Source organism: Hypomesus transpacificus, chromosome 9, assembly GCF_021917145.1.
Source record: "Hypomesus transpacificus isolate Combined female chromosome 9, fHypTra1, whole genome shotgun sequence".
NCBI classification, from domain to species: domain Eukaryota; kingdom Metazoa; phylum Chordata; class Actinopteri; order Osmeriformes; family Osmeridae; genus Hypomesus; species Hypomesus transpacificus.
Genome location: NC_061068.1, coordinates 5,492,926 through 5,519,208, shown reverse-complemented (window position 1 = coordinate 5,519,208; position 26,283 = coordinate 5,492,926). Strand labels below are relative to the sequence as shown.

The following is a 26,283-nucleotide window of genomic DNA, read 5'->3' as shown; positions in this document are numbered from 1 at the left end:
GTCAAGGTATTAGTTCCCCGCTGTTATAAATCTGGGCTAAGTATTTGCATTTTGAGTGTGTTATCAGCTCTAGCTAGGCGTACTTGATCACCTTTGTCGTGCAATAGGAATGTATACCTATCCATTACCCATGCATTATGAAGTCTAGGCTGCTTCCCTCCTCCTCTAAAGGCTGTTGGAGTGCAGTCCTTGCAGCCAGCGTGTCTAGTGTGTGTTCAAGACTGCTGTGCATGCTTCTGCCTGATACCCTGGAATGAACAATAGCTTCTGCCAGCTACAAGTGTAGGCCTCCCTATGTCAGTCCATAGTCTTCCTTATCAGTCCCTCCCTACTTCTCCTAATGTAACCTCCCTGTCCCTCTTCCTGTCTGCCTCCTCTTCATCCACTGCCCTATCCCCAGTGTCTCACCCATCCCTGGCTGGCATCACACCTCGCATGACTGCATCTGCCACTGCCCCTTCTTCAGCACTCCCCACCTTCCTCAACCAGTTCTTTAACGGAAGTAATTTCCTCTGTTCAGTTCTGTCCCCCCCCCGTCTCATGCACATGCCCACAGGACATTCTACTTCATCTTGCTTTGAACTCATTTTTAATTTTGTGCACTAGCAGGTTTTTTTTATATTAACACATTTATTCATTTATGATTCTGCACTCTCATTCTCTCTCTCCTCTTTACTCTCTCCCTTCACTCTCTTTCTTTATCCTCCTCTGTCCTTTTCTCCAGACAAATCTCTGCTTGCCCTTAAGAATACACTATTAGTTTAATCTCCGCCACCTTGTCAGAACTTATTTTCTTTGGGTTCCACTACTCGTATCATCAGCCAGCTGGGGTCTGGAGCCTTAACCATGTCTAGCAAGCTCCTGTCTAGACACACCAGTCTGATCTCCTCTCCCTCTCAAGGTCGAGATGTCTTCCCACACGCCTTCAGAGGAATCCCTACAAATGTCCTTCACGACACCACACACACACACACACACACATCCCCATCTGTACACATCAAAATACCCCTCCATTGTGAATGGTTGAATTCCCCGTCTGGATAATAATATTTGGAAGGTACTTCCGAGTCCGACCCCTGCCCAGTGCCCCTGACACTGCATTTGAGTTGCTCTCTCCTCCTGTCTGAGCGGATGCTGTTCTCTCCTCCTGTCTGAGCGGAGGCTGTTCTCTCCTGTCTGAGCGGAGGCTGTTCTCTCCTCCTGTCTGAGCGGAGGCTGTTCTCTCCTCCTGTCTGAGCGGAGGCTGTTCTCTCCTCCTGTCTGAGCGGAGGCTGTTCTCTCCTCCTGTCTGAGCGGAGGCTGTTCTCTCCTCCTGTCTGAGCGGAGGCTGTTCTCTCCTGTCTGAGCGGAGGCTGTTCTCTCCTCCTGTCTGAGCGGAGGCTGTTCTCTCTTCCTGTCTGAGCGGAGGCTGTTCTCTCCTCCTGTCTGAGCGGAGGCTGTTCTCTCTTCCTGTCTGAGCGGAGGCTGTTCTCTCCTCCTGTCTGAGCGGAGGCTGTTCTCTCCTCCTGTCTGAGCGGAGGCTGTTCTCTCCTCCTGTCTGAGCGGAGGCTGTTCTCTCCTCCTGTCTGAGCGGAGGCTGTTCTCTCTTCCTGTCTGAGCGAAGGCTGTTCTCTCCTCCTGTCTGAGCGGAGGCTGTTCTCTCTTCCTGTCTGAGTGGAGGCTGTTCTCTCCTCCTGTCTGATCGGAGGCTGTTCTCTCCTCCTGTCTGAGCGGAGGCTGTTCTCTCCTCCTGTCTGAGCGGAGGCTGTTCTCTCCTCCTGTCAGAGTGAAGGTGTGGGAAGGGGGACAGGATGGACGTCCCTTTGTTGACGTTGTCTACATGGGCTCATCAGGCGCATGTCCTCGTGTTTGTGACAGATGGGGAGGATGAGGCATGATTCACATTGCAACCATCCTGTGGTAGGATCGCTGTGTAATTTAAGATGCTACTGTGAAGAGCCGGATGTTAATGCTGTCCTCCTGTTACTCCGCCTCCCCACCACTCTACCTAAGGGCCACGACGGGGATCCAAGGTTTCAGAGAGCACACTGCTCTCAGCCGGACACTGGGGAACAGAATAGGCCTCCATGATGATGGGATGTTCTGATTGGAGAGGTCTCATTGCTCTCCCTTAACCTGGCTGTCTACCCTCAACTACACGCTATTCTGTCCTCTCTTGCACTTATCCTTCTCTTTTCCTTCTTTTCTCTCTTTCAGAAGCAAAGGAGATAGTTCTCAAGGCCCAGATACTGGCAGGGGGGCGAGGGAAGGGCCTGTTCGATAGTGGCCTTAAAGGTGGAGTGCACTTGACTAAAGAGTGAGTATACCTGGTTCGTGGTTGGCTGTCTCGGGGCTGGGACCAGGATATGGCCTCTCAGGCAGATGACTATGCTTTCCCCCTCTTCAGCTGGAGCTGCAGAGAAAATGACTAGATGGCAGACTTGTCTTATCCTGAGCAAAAAAAGAAAAAATAAGGGTACCCTTAAATCTATTGTAAATGAGCGCTTAATACATTTCATTATATATATATTTTTTTTCTACAATCGGAAGCGTTCTTGGAATGTACTGTTTTGTACTTTCAGTCGTTTAATGGCCACGTTAATGTCATGTTTGTGTACTTATACTTTTGTAACTGTACCTTTTTTTGGCCAATTCTGTTTTCTCTTGGGATGCTCCTTACTTTCTTCATTTAGCTCATCTTGTTTAAACACTCTTAAATGTTGCATTATTACTGAAGGGGAGTCTATTCTATTTGATGCATGGTTTGTCAGATGAAGTTTGCTGTCAGTTTTGCAGCATTTATGTTAGTTAGCGCCTCGTTTATTTTAACCAATCCAATTCTTACCACCTTTAAAGGCATATCCCTGACTGACACTAGGTACATTGTAAAAGTACATTAGTTAGTAAGATCCACCAAGATATTTTGTGGCGAATCTACTTTACAATACAGAGAGCAACAGAAAGGTGTGTGCTTGATTTAGGACAAACAGCCACGACATGCATCATTGTCACCCTACTTAGGAATTTTTGGAATAACGGGTAACTTGGTGAAAGTGAGACATCAGAAGTTTGGCCTCCCCAGACAGTGACATGTGCACACAGTTCATTCTCCTCTCATCTATCACGGGAGTAACACAACCCAAGGCTTCATTTGTATTCTGTTAAAAGGAGAGCGAGATGAGAGGAGGATGAAGAGACGTTAATGCTTTTAACTTTGGAAAGAGGGGCAGACTCATTCAAAGAGAAGTGCAGACATTAACGATTTGCACCAAACAACTCCTTTGCCTGAATGTTAGAACCTGGCAAGAAATGTGCTGAAGCACCTTCTTATTTAAATGAAAATGGTAACAAAAGCTGGAAATAATGAATCTCTTTGTACCTTCCCACACAATTTGTGATGATATTCTCATTTCTTTTCCTCCCCTACTGTGCATAGTCTCTGTTTACAGATGCTTTATAAGAATGTATTGGACTGAACCAATCCCCTCTCTCCTGTAGCCCTTTGGTGGTGGGTGAGCTGGCCAATAAGATGCTTGGCTTTAGTCTGACAACCAAGCAGACACCAAAAGAAGGGGTGAAGGTGAAAACGGTGAGTCACCTCTGTAGTGAAACAGATCTGTTTAGCCTTTGTGTCTTATTCCAAGGTCATTTTAACCGTGTATTGTAGTTTCGTTAAACAGTATTTTTGCAATAGGCTATGTCTAGTCTTATTCCTGTCTTAGTGCTGGGTGGTATGCGACTGTTCATTTATGACGGCTCCCTTTTTCTTAGTTTTATTAATTTTCATTGTAAAAATAATACGTTTGTCAAGGTCTTTAGTCCAAAGTGTTAGTAAACAACTATTTGTGTGTCATTATTAAGATGTAATATTTCTTTCACTCACACGGCAGACCCCTCCTAAAATAAATAATTTAAAAAACACATACCGACAAAACTCATTTCCAGGTAATGAAGCCATGTTGGCCTGTGGCTTGTGTATCTTTCTTTCACTGTTTCCTTCCTCTCTATCTGCCCTCCCTCTCTTCCCCTCTTAGTGATATATTGCCTTGAGCTCCCCATTAACGCTTGCTTTCGTTCCTGCCAGACAGCCACAAAGTTTAGGGAAAGAATCAAATGAATGTCATATTTGCCTTTTTTTTTTTTTTTTTAAGCGCTCCCGGAAAAGGAAGTTCACAGCTGTACGATCAAAACGTAGTCACTCAGGGGAAAGCACAAACATACACACACAAAATGTAGTTTACAAGATAAAAATAAACACAAAATGACACGAAAAAGTGTGATTGTTTGGAAGACATGCATCATATCCAATTGAAGCTTCACCTATGAAGACCTATTGTCTTCTCTAACTTGATTGACTCAGTGATATGGTTAGACTTCCAGACTTGCACACAACTTTCACACCTGAACACAGCACATGACAGTGAGAGCAGGTCCGGTCTGAGGTGAGAAGAGCAGAGTGATGTCGATGGTGATGGTAGAGAGTGAACAGGAGGAAGCCACTCTGCAGCAGCTTGAATATATTGTCAAGTTCTGCTCTCCTAGATGAGAACCCCCCAGGTGAGCTGTCTTCCTGTCGTACTGAAGCCTTCCTCCCTGAGTTCTGTCATAGCAGCTATGCTGTCGGCTGCCACGGAGGACAGTTGTATGGATCGAGAAGGAATGAGAGACTGGGTTTAAGACACATTCACCCTGCTGGCTCCGCATGCTCCGCTTCATCCCCAGTCCTAATTCTAGCTGTAGAGTAGAAACAGTCAAGTTATTCTGTGGGTTTGTAATGCAGTACATTCCTGTCAGTGTTGAGGTCTGTGGCTGCTAGTCAGAGGAGTGAAGGTGTTGGTCCGCTCTGATTGGGTCTGTGCGGTTCCAGGTGATGGTGGCGGAGGCTTTGGACATCAGCAGAGAGACCTACTTTGCCATCCTGATGGACCGCGCCTGTAACGGGCCTGTCATGGTGGGTAGTCCTCAGGGAGGCGTGGACATCGAGGAGGTGGCTGCCACCACTCCTGAGCTCATCTTCAAGGTTTGCGCCAAGCTCCTTATATATAAAGTGACTTCCATGTATGCATTTTGTTATGACTCTTATTATGGTAGGGCCATAGTAAAACCTGTGTCTGAATTATATACACACACACACACACTAAGGCAGTCCGAGCTAGCACAGCTTGTCTTGCTCACGGGTCAATGTCTGCGGTGTAGTGCAGGATCCAGAACATTAGGATGCGGTCTCTGTCTCAGCTTCTCCGAACTTTGGGCTGCTCACAGCCTCCCTGTCTGCTGTCTGCAGATGTTATTCCATTATTAAACGGTACAGATGTTTCTCTCCACTCTCACCGGTGGCTGCTCCATCAATTCTGCACAGTAGCATACTGGAGGATCCTGCCCAGTAACTGGCTGGTGATTTAGTCACTTGTGACTACAGATGCTGGAGCTGCACATGGCCCTCTATTTCCTGACGGTAGTTGATAGGTGTTTACACATCATTTGATCCTTGTTTATCTCATATTCTGTATAGTCCTACAGCTCCTACCAGACTCATTCTACACAGACACATCTGCGTGGCAGTTAGGTCCTTCTGGTGCTCTTATGATGGAGATTAGGAAAGAGGGAGAGGTTTCCTCCTTTAAAAAAAAAAGAAAATTGTACTCGAGGGCTTGTTATTAGAAGTTCAGTTTCTCTCTCTGTCTCTCTGTCTCTCTCTCTCTCTCTGTCTCTCTCCCTCTGTCTCTCTCTCTCATAGCCTTGCTTCTGGCAGCATGCCACTTCTTAATCTCAGCGATGGTGATTTAATGAACCTCCACTTTGTCACATTACCGTCTGGCGTTAAAGTCTCCTGTTTTCTCTTCTCTCCAATCACAGGAAGCCATAGATATTTGGGAAGGAGTTCGAGATGACCAGGCGCTGCGCATGGCTGGCAATTTGGGTTTCAAAGGACCTCTGGAGCGCCAGGTAATGGGGCCTTGAGAAGTTGTCAGATGTGCAAGGCAGAGGAGCAGCACTGCAGACACAACCCAGACCAGTCTGGATGGGCCCTGCACAGCCGGCTGTCTGGGGCTGTACCGACTAGTTAACTAGGTCAGGGACGCGGCATAGACAAACAGACACTTCATTTTGCAATTTTGATTTTAACTTGATTTTAGGGTCAACTTTAGAGACGATTGTCTGGTAGCATCATATCTTTAATTAGAATTCCTCTCCACGAGCAGAGACCATAAATCATTTTATTAGTTCTGAATGTTAACATGCGGAAAAAGTATAAATCAACTTAATGAATGTTCTTTTAAAAATGAAACGAAACATACTTTGCCTGGAATGTGAGCCTTCCCGGATATTGATTGGACATTTAAACAGCCTGGAGGAAGGGATGAAGATTTGCTGAAAGGTTTCCCTCTGAGTATTTTGTCAGACCTGAAGATTACAAAAAGTGCCTAAGTGTGGGTTCTTTGTGAGGAGCAGTTCTTGTAATGTTTTCTGTCAGATGAATTGTATTATAAAACAAGTGGCTTGGTTGCAGGCATAAAAAAACAATCAATTAAGTGACCTTGTTCTTTTAAAGAAGGGGTTTTTATTGTCCCTGCCGCTCTGAATAAGAATGGTTCTATAACAGAAGACCTAGACAGAAAAGGCACAATGCCTGCACTGATAATACTTGTCTATATTTGTAATATATGGCACCAAAAAAAAATATTGTTCTTGAAGTTTAATTTGTGTTTAGATGTTATGTGTATTTTCAAAACATTCATCTAGAAAATTTAAAAACAAGTGTCTCTCTTCCTGTATAATGATACATAACCTCTGAGCATATTCTGCATATATATAATGTATATATACATATACAGTACCAGTCAAAAGTACAGACACATTTTCCCGAATTTTTATTCGATTATTTTATTCCAACACCTGTGCACACATTCTGTGTGTGCGTGTAATTTGCCATGTTTTATTTAGTGTAAGAACTCATGTGAGTGGCCCTGGCGGCCGGCTGCTCAGAGCTGTAGTGTCTGATAATGACTGCCCTCTGTGGATCTCACAGGCAGCAGATCAGATTAAGAGGCTCTATGATCTCTTCCTGAAAGTCGACGCGACTCAAGTTGAAGTCAATCCTCTTGGAGAGACTCCGGAGGGACAAGGTACTGTTGCTTTCTGCTCTTTTGATAATTCCATTGTAGAGAATAAATGTTTGCTTGCGTGTGTTTGTCTTCGTTTGTGTGTGTGTGTGTTTAGGATGGGTATGCTTACATGTTCTTCTCTCAAACAGGGCCCCCTAATCATGCCCCCTCGTATTTGAACACAATATAGGGGAGTCAGGTGGCTGAGTGGTTAGGGAATCGGGTTAGGGTTAGTAATCAGAAGGTTGCTGGTTCGATTCCCGGCCGTGCCAAATGACGTTGTGTCCTTGGGCAAGGCACTTCACCCTACTAGCTTGGGGGGGAATCTCATTGTAAATCGCTCTGGATAAGAACGTTTGCTAAATGACTAAATGTAAACAATATGGAGAACTATTTCAATATACTTGTTTTACTGTCCCTTACTTTGGCTGGTGAACCTAAAGCCTGAATGCAAATTTTGAAACGGTCTTTTAAACTGTAGTTTTCATTTCATGGAATGCATTCTGTGTTGTCTGGTGTCGTGAGATGAAATGGCTTCCCGGACAAGAACACAGCTTGTTTGATGTAAGAACTCTGGTTCTTGGTTTGGTATACGAAAGATTGACAAGAGAAGAAAGTTTTGTAGTCTGATAATTGCTTATGAATATTAATGAAGAAGCCATTTGAGAGATCTGTAGTGAGGAATGCATGTTTCCCTGTCATGGGTGAGACATGGCCATGGTGAGACTAGCATACAAACACACACACACAGCGGGACCAGCATCACATAGTCTGAGGATCACAGGGAAACATAGGTGAATTAACATATTTGAGATTGTGGTTATTCTTCTCGCTGTCATTTATTTTCGGAAACTGAATCTACTTCATGACAAGGTATATTATAAGGCCAAATATTGTATTAATTAGTTGCCTGTAGGTTTCTTTTTGTATATCTTCCTTACAGTTGTTGGTCCAAGGGTCTTTTTCAGAGAATATTAGTTGAAGGATTTAAGCAGCCTAGCATTGGCGTTTGTGACAGTTTTCAGACAGTTTATATAGAGTGCTCTCTGTAAATACCAAAGTAAATACTGATGCACTTAACTTGCTGTGCAGGTAGTGCTCTGCTTAGTCTCTTTGAAACGCATGCACTTGTGCAGAGCAAAGGATGTGTCCATTATGCATAGCAGCTTCTGCCTCTGAGGCATAGTCCAATACATATACATGAGCATCAATATTCCAAACGTTGAAAGAATTAAGACTAATAGGGTGAGGTTACATCCTTCATTTCATTTATTTAAGGTGTTATAGATGTTAATTACTTTCCATTGCCATATCCCTTTTAAAGTTCTCATGTCTCCTCTTGTTCACTTTCTCTCGCCCTGTCTTCGCTTTCCTCTAATCTGCTCGTCTTTCTCTCTGCCTCTTTCCTCTCTCTGCTTTGTTCCTGTGCTTGCTCTCTCCTCTCTCCGCTCCTCACTCCATCTCTCTCTCTCCTCTTCCTCTCCTCCAGTGGTGTGTTTCGATGCCAAGATCAACTTTGACGACAATGCAGAGTTCCGTCAGAAAGCCGTCTTTGCGATGGATGACATGTCGGAGAGCGACCCCACTGAGACGGAAGCAGCCAAGTGGGACCTTAAATACATTGGACTGGATGGAAACATTGCCTGCTTTGGTCAGTGGTGCATGTAGTAATGGAAAGAATCTACATCATGTTAGCACACCCTCGCTGGAGTTGGGCTGGAGGGTTTACCTCCAGTAATAGGATAACTGCAATGTTGACAAAATCCTAACTTTGTCAAACTAAGGCAGCCTGGGCTTCTGTCCAGGACAAATTCCAACCAGCTTTCTAACTGCTCCAGGAGGAGTGCAGCCGTAACCAATGCTTTCTAATTAGTCATAATCCGCCAAAAAAGTCTCCAGTGAGCTGGATTGTTAGCATTCTCATTAAAACCCCCTCTCGTCATAAATCACAGCTTTACAGTGAGAAGCAGGGGAACCTGCTACACTAAATTAGTTACCCTGTTGCCCTGGTGAAGCTAGAGGACACTACCGCTCTAGACCCTCCCAGACCCAGTCCTCCCAGACCCAGTCCTCCCAGACCCAGTCCTCCTAGAAAAGACCCAGTCCTCCCAGACCCAGTCCTCCCAGACCCAGTCCTCTCAGACTCAGTCCTCCCAGACCAGACCCAGTCCTCCCAGACCCAGTCCTCCCAGACCTAGTCCTCTCAGATCCAGTCCTGTCAGACCCAGTCCTCCCAGACCCAGTCCTCCTAGAAAAGACCCAGTCCTCCCAGACCCAGTCCTCCCAGACCCAGTCCTCCCAGACTCAGTCCTCCCAGACCAGACCCAGTCCTCCCAGACCCAGTCCTCCCAGACCCAGTCCTCTCAGATCCAGTCCTGTCAGACCCAGTCCTCCCAGACCCAGTCCTCCCAGACCAGACCCAGTCCTCCCAGACCCAGTCCTCTCAGACCCAGTCCTCCCAGACCAGACCCAGTCCTCCCAGACCCAGTCCTCTCAGACCCAGTCTTCCCAGACCCAGTCCTCCCAGACCCAGTCCTCCCAGACCCAGTCCTCCTAGGAAAGACCCAGTCCTCCCAGACCCAGTCCTCCCAGACCCAGTCCTCCCAGACTCAGTCCTCCCAGACCAGACCCAGTCCTCCCAGACCCAGTCCTCCCAGACCTAGTCCTCTCAGATCCAGTCCTGTCAGACCCAGTCCTCCCAGACCCAGTCCTCTCAGACCAGACCCAGTCCTCCCAGACCCAGTCCTCTCAGACCCAGTCTTCCCAGACCCAGTCCTCCCAGACCCAGTCCTCCCAGACCCAGTCCTCTCAGACCCAGTCCTCTCAGACCCAGTCTTCCCAGACCCAGTCCTCCCAGACCCAGTCCTCTCAGACCCAGTCCTGTCAGACCTAGTCCTCTCAGATCCAGTCCTGTCAGACCCAGTCCTCCCAGACCCAGTCCTCCCAGACCCAGTCCTCTCAGACCCAGTCCTCTAAGACCCAGTCCTCTCAGACCCAGTCCTCCCAGACCCAGTCCTCCCAGACCAGACCCAGTCCTCCCAGACCAGACCCAGTCCTCCCAGACCCAGTCCTCCCAGACCCAGTCCTCTCAGACCCAGTCCTCTAAGACCCAGTCCTCTCAGACCCAGTCCTCCCAGACCAGACCCAGTCCTCCCAGACCCAGTCCTCCCAGACCCAGTCCTCCCAGACCCAGTCTTCCCAGACCCAGTCCTCCCAGACCCAGTCCTCCCAGACCCAGTCCTCCCAGACCCAGTCCTCCTAGAAAAGACCCAGTCTTCCCAGACCCAGTCCTCCCAGACCCAGTCCTCCTAGAAAAGACCCAGTCCTCCCAGACCCAGTCCTCCCAGACCCAGTCCTCCCAGACCCAGTCCTCCCAGACTCAGTCCTCCCAGACCAGACCCAGTCCTCCCAGACCCAGTCCTCCCAGACCCAGTCCTCCCAGACCCAGTCCTCTCAGATCCAGTCCTGTCAGACCCAGTCCTCCCAGACCCAGTCCTCCCAGACCCAGTCCTCTCAGACCCAGTCCTCTCAGACCCAGTCCTCCCAGACCCAGTCCTCTCAGACCCAGTCCTGTCAGACCTAGTCCTCTCAGATCCAGTCCTGTCAGACCCAGTCCTCCCAGACCCAGTCCTCCCAGACCCAGTCCTCCCAGACCCAGTCCTCTCAGACCCAGTCCTCTCAGACCCAGTCCTCCCAGACCCAGTCCTCCTCTCACAACAACGGCTCAGCTCCAGTCAAAGCTTTTTGACCCATTGAAGAGACAGCTGATATACTGCGTTTCCTTTTATTGAGACTTCTGGTGGGTAACTTGCCAGAACCCAGCCTCAGCTCCGCCACGCCAAACGAGCTAAGGCGTGAAAGGGAGGCGTGTAAGGGAGGCACGTAAGGGAGGCGCGTTGGCTGCGGACAGGAAAACAAGCTAAATTGTTTGGCTGCCTCAGCACACAGCGGGGTAGCAGTCGCTATCGCTGTACTGGTTGATCAGATGAACAGCTACTAGAGACTTTCTTTAATCAGCATTCCCTTTCTGAAGTCAGGAATGCATTCATAATCATATTTTCCCATGCCGCTCAACTTCCAAGTGTTAAATATCCCGATAAGATGATTTGGAGGCATTTAGAGCGGCGTGTGCCTCTTAAAGCTGTAAATCCTCCACGCTTTGGGATGTTTGTTACTTCCTTAGAAGATAATTTACTCATTGATTTTACTGTGTGCACTTTTATATTAGATGTATTTTTTCCCTTGATACTGGTAATGTTCATTTTAATTAACTCCAGACTAACTATATATATTATTTTTTTATCTTTTCTTTTAGGGATTTCTGTTTCAATTTGGATTCTAATGGGAAAATCTAGCTTCATTATTACACAGGCAGGAAACCATTAGTAGAGCACCACAATCATTAATTGTCATCAAACTCTGGGATGAGAGAGAGAAACTGTTGTAATGAAGTCACTATGTTGGGGAAAGCTTCCTGGTTTTCTGACTGTGCCTGACCTTCCCCCATTAATATAGTGAATGGGGCCGGCCTGGCCATGGCCACTTGTGACATCATCGACCTACATGGAGGGAAGCCAGCAAACTTCCTGGACCTGGGAGGAGGAGTCAAGGAGAACCAGGTGTACCAGGCCTTTAAACTGCTCACAGCAGACCCCAAGGTACCTCAGCACAGAACTGAACACAACCCCAGGACGGCCTCTTTTATTGAAAAAACTGTCAAAGTATTAGTCGTAATCAGACAGTACTCTAGCAGTTACTCAATGTACAGACATTCCCTGAAATCTCGAAAGCATCCCTGGTCTTGTTATCCTTACAGAGATCCATGTCAAAGCTTATGAATCTCTCTGCGACAGTCTCAGTGCCAGCACTCATTAGACCGGTAGCTGTAGCATCCAGTCTTGTGGCACAGAGACATGGGGTCTTGAAGAATATGATTATACGCCGTCTTCTTATTGACAGGGGCATGATGAATCGCAGCTCAGCAACCACAATGAAATCACCCTTTTAATGACTTGTATCTGCAGTCGGTCTCCCCCATGTGCACATACACATACACACACACACACACACACTAGTTATTTCTCGTCCCCTGGTGTATTTAAAATCCCGGAGCGTCGCAGGATGTGGCAGTTTGGGTCTTTTACAAGTGTGGAGTTGTGTGATCAGACTGGCAGTGACTCAACCTTAAACACTCTGAAGCTGGTGACGGTGCTGCAGTGCTGCTTACATGCTGACAAACACACAGCTAATTCCCCCTCCACTGCCACTTCCACATCCAAGGAGTTACATGATCACATTCTTTCTGGCAGTATTTGTGGTTTTATGTATTATGTATAGAAAGGGCTGAATTTGAATCCCATGTGTGGATGGAGTCGTATGTACGGGCTAATGACAACCTCCATCAAAGGCAGGGAGGGTGTGACACAGATATATCAAAGGACCTGTTTTCCTGATCATAATGATGATTAGCAGTGTGTTGACCATACAATTCAGTGGGATGAGTCACAGTTTCTTCCAGATGTGTTTTACCTCCTTAAGGAAGGAGTAAAGAGACCCCTGAAAGGGATTCAGTTGAAAAAGTTTCAAGTCTAGCACTCCATGTTCTCCACTTGACGTTGTCACGGTGACGCTGTAAACAAGCGTGACGTAAATATTCCTCATCTCTTAGTGGCCGACTTATTCAATAAAATCTGTGCATTATCATGTCAAACAGGGTTCTAATAGAGATGTAAAGGGAACTGTTTTAAAAAGATTTCTTGCTCTGGAGAGTGAGGCTCAGTGTGCTCTGGCTGCGGTGCAGGAAACAGGGCTGGATGTAGCATACCTGTTCCTCCCCCCCCACCCCCTCTAGCAGTGGGGGAAGGGATGGGGAGACCCACCATGATTGGTAGGGGTAGGGGGGGGGTTGACATTAAACTGCTGTGTACCATCATTTGCATTTCATACAGGGATCTAGAGACTCCCCACATCTGTGAAGGGAATGTTAATTATTACTTTATTGGCATGCTAAAAAGTCCCTCATTTGCATTGGCTGGTTTTCATGAATTCTAAAACTTGTTTTTAAACCGAAAGATTAAATGGGTTTTAGTTTATGCTAGCTTTGGTTCAGGCGCAAACAAGCATAAGTGATGGACATAATATATATGAAATACTTGGATGTTTAATTATGAATAGTTATGCTCAAATTGATTGCTGTCATAGCATGCTAAACACTCAGAAGGTTATGACAAATTATCAACAAGATTGAGCTTCTCCCTTGAAATACTTTCTGTCCAGTATTTTGTCTCTCTCCCTCTCTTTCGCTGTTACGTTTTCCTCGTGTTTTGTTACCTTCTCCTCACCTTAACATGTAGAGTTGGAGAGCAGCATTCATTAGGTAAATTGGTTGGGTAGACAAAGATAGAAGATGGAATAGAAAAAGGCACATGAAATTGGCACAAGGAAGATGAAAAGCATGAAAGGAAAATGATGAAAAGGAAAGCAAAGGACAGTGGGAGGCAGAAAAACATGTTGAACCCTTTATGTACAGTGACTGCCATTCAGTATGAGACGGAGCATAGCACACACACACACACACACACACACACATCACAGTATCCTTGGGCAATTTGGCAGGATTGCAGGCTATGTTGACATGCTAAAATGTACTAACCTGCTTTTTCATGGTCACATAAATGACAGATAAGTTTGACAGAATAGTTGTATTATTTTTGTCTTTTTTTTTTACCCCATATAACCTGTGAGTGTAAGGCTGTGCTCCCAACAACCAAATTGCCTTCTACTTAAGCCTCAGAGGAAATGGTGGATGGAGGTAGTGCCTTATTTGTTCATACATTTGCTGCCGAAGGCTGTATTTTCCAGGTGAATCATGGACATTTCTTAGAAAGTGCAGTGCTGCAAGGCTCAGCCTGTGACGACTGTGTTTGTGTGTGTCTGTGTGGAAATGGCACCCGAGACATGTTTATCTGATTAGCAACACTGTAAAATGGTGTTGTTTAAAACCCTTGTGCTGCCTTCGGGTCACAATGACCCGACGGTTCACAACGACCCATTGTTGTGCTGCGACAACTTTGCCCAGTACAAAAACTAATAAAAACTATTTTATTTTAACCTGTCTCACACCCCCTGCGCTGTGGGGGGTGTGAGACAGCCTGACGGGTAAAATTAAATGTTTCCCTTTCTTTTTGTATAAGGTAAAGTTTTCCTAACACGTGTGGGGGTCACAATGACTGAAGGGTCACACAGTGTTAAAGTAAGCGCGTGTGTGTGTGTCTTATGGGCAAAGTGGGAGCACCTTGCTGGTAGCATTACGGGAACCCTCCCCCCCCCCCCCCCTCTCCCAGGCCTGCCACGCTCCCCCACCAAATCACCTCCATTACCTCTGAGTACTGATGAAAGGTGTTATTGTCCACTACCTACCATGGACGGATAGATACAGCTCAGTGCATGCCAGCTCTTACACTCCCCTTCCCTGTGACTTTGATCTCCCAAATCCTGTTAAGGCCAAGGAGGGGAGCTCCCCTTTAGCTTCACGCCTCATCCACCCAGTCCCTCAGGAGCGGGGTCCAGTCCCTCAGGAGCGGGGTCCAGTCCCTCAGAAGCGGGGTCCAGTCCCTCAGGAGCGGGGTCCAGTCACTCAGCCCTGTTGGCATATGGAGATGTCTGAGCCCATGGCGAATGTCACCGCTGCCTGTTTAGACATGCTGAGTCGCTGCCCAGGGACAAGCCGCATTGTGACCAGTCGGTGGACTCGGGACGGTGGAAGGTGATTGGCGGTGACGGACGGATCGTCTCGTCTCGTTGGCCGCTCGGAGGAGCCGGGCCCTGCGGCCGTGTTTCCTGTGTGTCCTTGGAGCTGTTTTCACCCTCGCCTCCGCCATCGCACGTCTGAAAGCAATCACACACCTCTCAACACTGGAGTATATATGTGTGAACACACATGCTCTTATACACACACACACACAAGCAGTACACACAAATATGAAACCCATTCACATAAAACAAACACCCATAACCTCATACCGAGGTCTCCAGGGCCTGGTCCCCAAAGGACTCAAACGACCTGTGATCATCAAGGCGCCTGTGACGTCACACCTTGGCTCGCTGCTGGAATGAAAGTCCCTCCCCTGCCGCCCCCCGTCCAGGTAGCTGCCTGTCCCCAGCGTCGTAAACACAAGCAACGCAAGCCAGCGAGCCCAGAGCCTGGATCCTGCGCCTTAATGGAGTTCATCCCCCTCAGCGCCCTGTATTAAGCTGGGTATTAAAGAGGGGTGGGGGCTTAAGGCACTGGCACCTGAGACCAGCGCAGTGGGACCGGGAACCAGAGGACAGGCGGAGAAGGGAGAGGGAACACGGTAATGGCAGCCGTGAGGACTGGCTGTGCTAACACTCATGTTTGTCTTTGGATAGGTTCAGATGGATTCTCATACTGTGGCTCTTGGGGATTGTTGGGACCTCATTTGCACCCTGGTCTGGTGTGTGTGTTTCTCATTATAAGACCAAGGCCCTTGGTACAGAATAGTCCTGTCAGAGGATTTGCTTACACTGCAGCATATTCCTACACAGCAAAGATAAAGCCAGGCTCAGGCTGCCACATATTGTGGTGACTGTTCCACTCCAATGCCAAAGAGATCATTGCAGCCATTATGGCCATTTTTACTGCCAGAGCGTTTTTAGTTTTTTCAAGCTGCACTGCCCTCATGCCAGGCCTTGACATGTATCATGAAAATTAAAAAGTGTGCGTGGCGCATGTGTGCCGAGATTTTAAAGCCAGCAGTCTAATGGAAGCAAAGCAGTAGTTGAGATCAGAATATAAAAGTGGTTTTACAAGCTAACGTGGACGCAGGGAGAGGATCTGGTGCAACGTTAGCGTCAGGTTTTGCGAGCCATTCAACAGTCCTCCGTAGCTGGAGATTATTTCATAGGAATTGTGGAATGTTTGTCTGCTTATATTGCTGCTTGACTCTAATTAGTTGGACTAGAATGTTTTCACGAGACGAAAAAATTGTACTAAACTGAAAGAAAAAAACAATTCCCCTATTTTTGTAAGACACTAAATATAACTTGGTATTTGCTTACTGTTTGCACTAGCGGGATGCATAATTACACTACTGAATGACAGACAGGTTTACAAACGCTAAGTAGACGCTGGCAATTTTGTCACATTGTTTAACATATCCTTGAGCAAGTTTTAGAGAATGGAGCTTGAAACTGAGCATGTCTTAAGCAGTCACAATATGTTCCTCTGACATGCGGCTGCTTACTGTAGCCCATAGCAACATGCTGCAGCAGGAGGGGTTTGTTCTGTTTTTCTCGTTCTTTTTCTCTTTCCCCTCCCGTCCTCTCCCCTATCAGACACACACAAACTTTTCTCATTTCTGTCTTGAACTGAGTCTGAATCTAGATCAGGTCCAGCTCATGAGGCTGAGATGCAGGCAGAGGCTTCCTGCACAGCAGGGGAACCAGCTCTCTCCTGGACCGACGCACACTCTCCTGGACAGACACACACTCTCCTGGACAGACGCACACTCTCCTGGACAGACACACACTCTCCTGGACAGACACACTCTCTCCAGGAGACACACACTCTCCTGGACAGACACTCTCCTGGACAGACACACATTCTCCTGGACAGACACACACTCTCCTGGACAGGGGACATACAGTATGAACAACCATCAATAGCCAACATTTTACACGTGCACACACCATGCCATAAAAAGCTATCCCGAATGAGAAATGGAGTTGTCAGCCTACATACATTTTCCCAGAGTCTGCTGAAGGTTAATTTGAAGAGGTGTAGAATGGTCCGGGCCCCTCTCTCCTCAGTGGACCTGACCATGTGTCAGATTGATGTTTCCTTCTGGGGCCAGGCGTCTCCCCCTCTGTCTGATCCCTGTGGCTCTCATCACATGACCTCTTGGCACTTGTCTTACTCACCAAGACCATCAATAGACGGGGCTATTACTTAACGCTCATGTATGTATTTGTATGGATTGGTAATGTATTCACCTGGTCTTAAAACCATTCATCCCCCCTGCCCTCCCCCCCCCCCCGTCTCCTCTCCACCTCCCCTGGGGGGGGTCTGATTGAACAGTCTCCTGTCTGCCATTTCTCATCGAAGGTAGATCAATAGAGGAACTGGGATTGGATCTGGAGCTAATTGAGCCCTCCTCCCACATATTGCAGTGAGAAGCGTTCTGTCATTGCCAAGCCAAACCTGCGCAGGGCCTTTTACAGCAGCCACAGAAGCCCTTCAGAGGCAGCGGCCTCTGCTTGACTGACCTTCAGGAGTTCAGGCAGTGGTCACTCGTCCAGAGGAAACAAAAGTGCCATCTGTTTGCCTTTACTGCAAGAGACTGTGGGGTCGTTTCTCCCTAACTTACATGGTGCTCAGGCATAGGTGATGTTTTTCTGGTTCATGCCAACATAAAAACGTTTAAGTGGAAAAGACCAGTAGCTCTGGCATGGTGAGAGACCAGTAGCTCTGGCATGCTAAGACCAGTAGTCCTGGCATGGTGAGAGACCAGTAGTCCTGGCATGGTGAGAGACCAGGAGTCCTGGCATGGTGAGAGACCAGTAGCTCTGGCATGCTGAGACCAGTAGTCCTGGTATGGTGAGACCAGTAGTCCTGGCATGGTGAGTGACCAGTAGTCCTGGCATGGTGAGAGACCAGTAGCTCTGGCATGCTGAGACCAGGAGCCCTGGCATGGTGAGAGACCAGCAGTCTTGGCATGGTGAGAGACCAGTAGTCCTGGCATTGTGAGAAACCAGTAGTTCTGGCCTGGTGAGAGACCAGTAGTCCTGGCATGGTGAGAGACCAGTAGTCCTTGCATGGTGAGAGACCAGTAGTCCTGGCATGGTAAGAGACCAGTAGTCCTGGCATGGTGAGAGACCAGTAGTCCTGGCATGGTAAGAGACCAGTAGTCCTGGCATGGTGAGAGACCAGTAGTCCTGGCATGGTGAGAGACCAGTAGTCCTGGCATGGTGAGAGACCAGTAGTCCTGGCATGGTGAGAGCAAACAGCCCCTGGGTGAAAGGACCCCTACTCTGGTCAACTTCTGGCCGTGCCATGCCCGAGAGATTCATGACCCTTCACAATACAGCTTAATTTAATGGAAGAAGATTTCCTCCATCTGGACAGGTATTAGGGGTTCACCCAGCCGTGCCCTCCATCCCGTCAAGCCCCTCCCCCGGCCTGTTTGTCAGCAGAGGCGTGAGGAGGAGGAGGGGCACTGGGGCGTCGCGTGTTGTGAAACATGGAGCTGATGGTGGGGCTGCTGAACGCCTCTCATTTCACACGTCCTGCTTCCCATGTACACATGCTGGGGGCTCATCTGAGGCCACCCAGACACTGGGGCGGAGTTGATGAGATCAGAGCCGGCTCTATGAGGCATGGAGCCTGAGCCTAGCTCTGCCTCCACTCTCCTGTAGGTAATGTTTCCTGTGGATGGCTGCAGGACCATGGATAGCTCCGTCTGTCTCCACCCACGGTGGCAGTCGATGCCAACGTCATCATGATAGAAGCCCAGGTTCATTGCGACACGGAGCCATGCACAAGTAGCTTTTGCATGTACCGCTAATCATTAAAGCCAACTTGAACTGAGTCTCTAAAGCCTTGAGAGATTTTCTTCTAAGGGGGAATCGGTGGATGCTGTTTATCATTAGCCGCTATATGAGTCATCCCGAGGCGCACTATCCACGGGAGACGAATGGGGACTCCGGTAATTCAATAAGCGGGCAACCCTTTGTAGGAAAGATTGAGGAAAACATGGAAGCTAATTTACCCGACACTCCAAGGTGAGCAGAAGATGAACTGTGTGTGTGTGAATACTCTCCCCCTCCATGCTAATGTCAGTTAGTATTCTCAGTCCTTTGGTGGTGAGGCTGTTTGTGTTGGACATGATATACAACACTCGCACTATCCTGTTGTCGTCTAGATCCCTCACTGCCCCCAGCAGGGCCTCTGGTCCTGGGCGTGACGTCAGGACAGACGCACCCAGACTCGGTCCTCAACCCCTACGTCTGCGGGCAGGGTCCATGCTGTCATTACTGTGATGAGCTCATGCCTGTCTGATGAGAGAGGAGGTGGCCGTCCCTGCCTGGTCGCTCCTCAGTGTCACTTCAGGTTTGTCCTCTGCAGGGGCCCGGCTCAGAGGAGAAGATCTCTCCAGTGGAGAAGCCCATCTGGGCCCAGCACTGTTGTAACTGAGACCCCAGGGCCTGCTTGGAAACAGCTCTGCCCTGACCAATCCACTTATCAGTGTTCGGCAACATGCTCTCTGGAACTTGGACTAGCCAGCTAGCTGAATACCGGCCAGAACAGTTTCAGGACCTGCAGCTGAAAAGGAAATCGGTTCACAACTGGTATTAAACGATCGTGCCAAAACCTCGAAATAAGTCTCATTCTACATGAGAAAGAGCTTGTTTGCTAAGGCTTGCCGTATCTCCATGCAGGGTATCTCTCCCCGTTACCTGTATCTCTCCTCCTCCTCTTGTCTCCCCTGCTGAGGGATCTGCAGCTATGTATTCTGAGACGGGCTGGCGGCAGTTCAGAGAGATTATTGTCACTGTAATTGGCTTTTCCAGGCCTGATTTGATAGGAGCCTCTTGTCTGATCCCTCCACCTCTTTACCGTGGTAATAGAAAGACGACGAGGGCCACATGAAAAGTTCGCCTCATCACATCTCCGGTAGAAACGGTCCGTCTCGCATTTCCCTGGTCAGGGTCGAGTTAGAAAACACAGAGCATGTGCTGCTGTTATTGCATTATTTCTACCAGTGCAGCTTGCCCGGGAGAGAAAAGAAATGTGGGGGAGTGAATGTTGGTGGAGCCGTAATACTGTTTAGTGTTCATGTGCACTGCTGTGATACATGTCTTGCAACTGAGGAAAGTTCAGTAAGTTGATTTTATTTATTTTTTGTGTGCAAAAGTTTCAGTTCATCTATATAGCCAGTACTGTACACATTTGAATATTTAAACACAAACCTTTTGTGTTCCCTGCACGAGTCTTTCGTTGCTGCTCTGACACCGTTATACATACGAGATATCAACCACCCTGGTTTCTATCTGCAAGCTGTCAGACAGTAATATACTATCTTATCTAGTGTCACATGCACTTCCCCACAAGTAAATATACTGTTGGTGCCTTTATCCCCCATGTTGGAGAGGAGGAACACTACATGTCCTCTCACCTCCCCAGCATCTGGTCTGGTCAGATCAGATGAGAGCAGCAGTGAGCAGGAGATGGCTGCCTGGCCTATCTCTCAGATCAGGACAGCAGGCTCATGTGTGTCCAGCTAGCCTCTGATTTAAACAGTCTTTTCTATTTGCTGTTGAATGAACGTCCACATCCTCCACTGAAGAGATCGCTTGATTAAGGGTCCGACCCGTCTGGTGTGGAACGCATTTAAATCACCCTCAAATCTATAAGCTATCGGATGTGAAATAAGCACTTGCAAATAATGAACTTGTTAATCTTTCTTTAAGAAGATCTGGATGCAGCTAGTGTCTGGGATTTATGCCTTATCCACTCTCCCTCGATCCATCCCCTTTCTCTCCGTCCTCCTCCTCTCTCTCCCCTCTCTCTCCCTATTTAGCCAACCCTGGATGAAACACAGTGAACAGAGAGTTATTTCAGTGTTGGCATCTCTGCCCTCCAGCCCAGCACAGGCCTGACTAGATCCGTTCATAGGTGCTTTTCACATTTTTCAGACTTTCTGTCACTACCCTGTCTGCCAGGCGGAGGGAGAGAGGAAGTGCTCCATTTGAAGCCCAGTAGTGATTACACTGTCCATCAGCCACCAGGACGACCTGCTCCAGCCCGGAGGATTGATGTTTGACAGAATAATTAGAAAACTGTCTCAAGTTGTAATCACTGGAGCTCATCTTTGGGTGGGAAAAGCTTCCATTTGCCAACTCCCCTACCACACTTCCCACCCCAGACACATACACACACACACACACACACACACTCGTGCACACAAACGTAGTACTGTAAACACACACATAAACACACACTTTCCCACTTCATTCGTAGCCGTCCACAACGGAGTGCTGTAAAGGAGAGTGAGTTCTAGAATAATGGAAGTGGGATCCATGTGTTTAGCCTAGCAAAACTGAGAGGACATGTTTGAAGGACTGGGGTTGGTGGGGGGGGGGGGGTGGGGGTTGTAGGGGGTCGTTGGGGGTTGGTCTCTGAGGTGGGTGGGTCAGTGGGGGTGCTTACACAGCTGCAGCTGACGCTGTGGGAGCAACATAGCCAAAGAGGAGCAGAGAGGATGTTGCATGAAGCCTGGGAAAACGTTAGCCGTCTTTGGTCGAGGTGGATATGGTGTTCATTAATGTGGCCCCCAGCAGCCCTCCAGGCCCCCACCAGGCTGGAATTGAGACCCTGGAGGACGGCAGATCTTCCCTGCCTCCCGCTCTCCCCTCTGGGCTTTATTGGCTCCTCTGATCCTTCTAATACCTGAGCAAACCCTTAATGGCTGATTGATATGCTGCACAGTTCCCCAGAGCTGCATCAAAGCAGGGAGGTCTAAATATCAGCCTTGCGAGCAATTGGTCATCCTCCCTGGAAATAAAGAGCTCAGGGGCTTTATAAAGATCAGCCTCATCTGTACTGGTCCACTCTGCCTTTTTTGTCTCCATGTGATGACACATGCACCCTCGACACGGGAAGATGACATACTACGAGGGGGGGGGGGGGCGAGGAGAAAAGACAGTCTAAAACATTCAATCAGTGTATGTATCCGTGCTTGGCTTTTTGGAAATTAGACACTGATTGTGCCCATCTGTTTTGTCCTAGTTTGTTGGTTTCTGTCCATTTAACGCCCGCTCCCCAGACTCACAGAACCGGGTGAGCAGGGGAGGGAGAGAGAGTGCAATATGTCTATTCTATCAATTTCTAAATTACTCATTTAGCCAGAGCCGAGTCGAGGATAGAAGTAGTCATCGCCTTTCAATAACTGCTGCGATTCAGTCATTCACAAGGATAAATAACAAATTAGTGGCATATATAAAGGGCCTATATATTTAGAGCAGGGCGTGGCAAGGGGGAACATGCCATATCAAAATACCCCCCCCCCCCCCCCATCTATCAAGATTAAAGCTTTCAGGGGTTATTTCACCCAGCCTAAATTACCTCTCGTGACACTAAACAGAGCCAGGGAAACTGCTGCTGAGGTCCTGGGCTCCTGCTCTGGTGCTGCCTGAGGGGGACCAGTGGGACTCTGAGGTGTCTCTCAGGCGTCTCACACTATTTCAGGATTCTAGGCCGTTGTGTAAGATTGCTTCACACTCTGCCTGTCTCCCATGATGGTGGTGTAGTGTCAAGTTCTTGTGTATTTATCCAAAGTGATATCACACTATATATATATATACACATAAATGTACATAACACGTACAATTTGCATTTATATATTTAGAATTGTGTTCACTGATTAGAACGCCTGCAGTCAGAGAGCAGTAAAGGTCTGTACTTCGTGTTTGTGTGAGATCGTCTTTTGGGAGGTGAACATTACAGGCTGATATTTAGTTGTTTGTGTATATTACTTGCAGATTCTGTGTGCTTCATTTGGCCTCGTATGATTTTTCTTAAGTTCCTGTTGTTGTGTCGGTCCAGTCTGAGCCAAAGCAGGCTAAAACACCCAGTTGCTCAGCCATTAGCAATATACACTTTACTAAAGACTAGGGGTGCGTTTATGCAAACAGGGGTGACAAAAGAAGTTGGGGATGATTTGCCTTGCAAAACCAGCTGCCCTTTAGATGGCTCATTGGCTCCCAAGATCAGGTGCAATCTGAACTGGAATCATTTGGATAATTGACCTTCTGTGTGAATACATTAGAATAAATTAATGTTGATTGGCCATGTTGCATTATGAACAAAGTCGAAATGTTGGGTCTTTTATATTCAGCTGCCGGTTTGTTGTGTTATGTCTCTGAGGTGATTATGTATGCCATTCCCTACCATTATGCATTTCTTCAATTTAATAAAGAAATTATTGCTTGGAGCAGAGCACAACTAGGCAGAGCACCACAAGAGTTTACTGGCTGAAATTGGCTATGGGGAGAAATGTTCCTTTTTTTTTTTTTCCTCTTTGAGTAGCCCGTGTTCTTTTTTGTTCCTTCCTAGCGAGGTGTGTGCATGTGCACGCATGTGTGTGAGCAATCCTTCCACTCCCTCATATCCCTGTGAGAAGTGCAGTGGTGTGCTCGTCCGCGGGCTCTTCTGGCCCTGCCTGTCTCTGTTGGTCCTGCCTCATCCCTCACTGATGGACAACCATTAACCCTTGGTGAAGGGGTTGAGGAATATTTATGTCTGCCTGTCAGTGGGTGACGCGCAACCTTCCTGGGATGAATAATATCTCAGCTCTACACGGTCTGCCATTGTCAACTGTAATGTACAGTTATCCTGGCAGCGTGTGTGCGTGCGAGCATGCACCAGATCCCGAGGAGAGCAGCAGGAGATGAGATCTACCTCCCTGACTGACACCTGACGGCACACTCTTGATAGCATCTGGAGAGGCACATTGGATAGCTGCAGTCAACTCCCCACTCCTAGTTCTAGCCCTCTGTTTTACACGACCCCTGTCAGGTCCTGGTGGGTCTCTGTTTGTTTGTCAGTGAGGTGTTGCTGCTGTTCGACCTTCCGCTAGGTCCTCCACACAAAGCTGACTGAAGTAAATGCGTCGTGGCGAAGCTTAGATCAAATGGGACAGATGTTACATTCTTTAGGGGCCTTCATTTATTGCTACACTAGTGGTTCCGTCCGTGACAGGAACACACACTCTTCTTCTCTCTCTCTCTCTCTCTCTCTCTCTCTCTCTCTCTCTCTCTCTCTCTCTCTCTCTCTCTCTCTTTCTCTCTCTCTCTCTCTCTCTCTCTCTCTCTCTTCTTCTCTGTATCTGTCTTCTTCTCTGTCTCTCTCTTCTTCTCTGTCTCTCTCTTCTTCTCTCTGTCTCTCTCTTCTTCTCTCTGTCTCTTCTTCTGTCTCTATCTTCTTCTCTTTGTCTCTTACTCACACAGTTGTCTAACTGTCATCTCTTCCTTTGTACTGAGGCCCTCTAGCATGAATGTGCTGTTCCCATAATGAGTCAACACAGATGTGATTCTGAACTGGACTTTAGGATTAGTTATTCTACTGTACTTCTGTCTGATTCCCAGCCCTGGGATGTAAAGCGTGGCGATGCTAGTCAGGCAGGAGGTTCTATCAGATACAGTATCTTCCACTGCCTCTGAGCTTTAATAGCCACTTCAAACCCAAACAACAAAGCCTCCAGCCAGCACACCGTGCTAGCACCATCTCCATGACAAAGGGAGAGGTGAAGTGTGCTTCACAGTCTGCTACAAAGTGCACTACACAGCCTGTTCCAAAGTCTCGAAACTCTAGTGGCCCCTATGGGCCTTCTGTTGGTTACCTACACTGTGTGACTCAAACACTCACAAACACACACACACACGTTGTGCATGCTGTTGACTGCTGATGGGGCTCATGGTGTAGTAAGAATGTTAACAACTTGGCCTGGGGGGCGTTGTGATTTCATGTGTATGTGTGAAAGAGTGGATGTCTCACCATGATGGGTGTGATGGGGCCATACAAGTCTACCATTCACCTGTGAACCAATTTGTTTCTCCTGAAGCAATTTCTTTTTTTGAAACGTTTCAGATTCCCCCCCACATGCTGGGTTCTGATGTCTGAGGCCTTTGTGTTGTGCAGGTATTATTTGTTGTGTGCTTTCAGCTTATGCAGATATTGCCGTGTGCCATTTTGTTCTGACAAACAAATTGGAGAAATTTGGATTTTTGGAAATTTGGTGTGTGTCTGTGTGGGTGGTCTTGGAAAATGCAATCTCCTGCCATGCTTTTGTGTTGTCGACATAAGGGTGTGATGTGGGGGAAAATGGAGCGACGGTCTCCGAGTGAAAGGACACGGCGGCGATGGACTGGGAGGAACATGGCCAGGCAGCTGTCACAGAGCACGACCCCGTCACTCGCTCACAAGAGAGGCAGGCCTTGAGGCACAAACGACCCTCTCCAGTATCAATTCATAGGGACATTGTCCTCCCCCCCTACCCCCCCCCCCCCTCCCTCCCTCGACGCCTGCACCTCTCCTGGCTGGCAGCAAAGCCATCTCTTTTCATGATTGGTTTTCTATTCTTCTTCCGGGAGAGAGAGAGGCATGCATGTTCTAGCTGCACACTGACCAGCCTCCTGGCCATTTATGTGGCCGGGAGACCTGAAGAACTCAGGGCCAAGACAGTCGTCACGGTAACATCGTCAGGTCCTTTTAGGGATGCGAGAACCCTAGTTAGAGCTTGGGAGGCCAAAGGTGTCCATGTAGGCGTAGGGACATTGGCTGTGGAAGGTTACTGTGGAAACTCGAAGCAGGACAAAACAACAGCTTTGTTGTTTTCGAATTGGCATTGATTCGCTATAATTATCTTCTGAGGATATGGGTGAGTCATGTTACTTGGTAGAACAGCATTAAGCTATTATAGAAATTTGATATATTTTCCATCTGATGACAAACACAAGACTTTAGTTTTCTACTATAGAATAGCTACCAGTCCCACTTTTTTCCCCATTGCCATCTGCCGTTGAAGGACAGTGTTAGCCATCAGACTATCGTTCTTTGGATTGTGTCTCCCAACCACCCCCGCCACATCGATCAGGCTGACAGACAGCCGCCAGGTCTGGAAGGTTCCTTAACATGAAGTGAAACTCCAGATGGCGGTGTCAAGATGGGTCTGTGTTTGTGACTCGACGTCTTTGACACACTGCTTCATCTCTTTTACTTTGGCCGCGAAGGAGCTGTCATGCTTCAACAGGCTGGATAATTATTTCCCTCTTATCCCTCTACACCAGGCCCAATCCCAGTCTTCAATAGCAGTCAGGGAGTGTGTCGCCACCCCTCTCTGTCCTCTCCTTTCCTCTCTCAAAGCCTTTCTGACTCTCGCCCTTGGTTTCTCACGTAGCCTATGTCTACCCATACTCGTATTATCCATACCCTGACCTTTTAAGCTTATACAATTTAAGTTTCACAACTTTCTAAAGGTTCTTGGAAAACGTGAAACTGTGTTGGTGCTCTGAGGGTTTTCCATGAAGTCAGACCTGGAGTGTTCTCCACAGAGCACACACTTGTGACTGGAGATGTTATTACCGTACATCTCAAGCGGTTTTCCATGTATTCAGAACGAGT

The 26,283-nt window shown here is 47.8% G+C and overlaps 1 protein-coding gene across 1 annotated transcript in view; it reads left to right on the top strand.

The window, feature by feature from the left end:
• Nucleotides 1-26,283, top strand: part of suclg2 (succinate-CoA ligase GDP-forming subunit beta) — a 60,581-nt gene that overhangs the window by 24,011 nt on the left and 10,287 nt on the right. Inside the window, exons 3-9 of the mRNA XM_047025236.1 lie at nucleotides 2,197-2,296; nucleotides 3,478-3,568; nucleotides 4,847-4,999; nucleotides 5,836-5,925; nucleotides 7,010-7,106; nucleotides 8,575-8,736; nucleotides 11,601-11,743. Of these exons, the coding sequence (XP_046881192.1) occupies nucleotides 2,197-2,296; nucleotides 3,478-3,568; nucleotides 4,847-4,999; nucleotides 5,836-5,925; nucleotides 7,010-7,106; nucleotides 8,575-8,736; nucleotides 11,601-11,743 (836 nt within the window). The remainder of the gene's footprint in view (nucleotides 1-2,196; nucleotides 2,297-3,477; nucleotides 3,569-4,846; nucleotides 5,000-5,835; nucleotides 5,926-7,009; nucleotides 7,107-8,574; nucleotides 8,737-11,600; nucleotides 11,744-26,283) is intronic.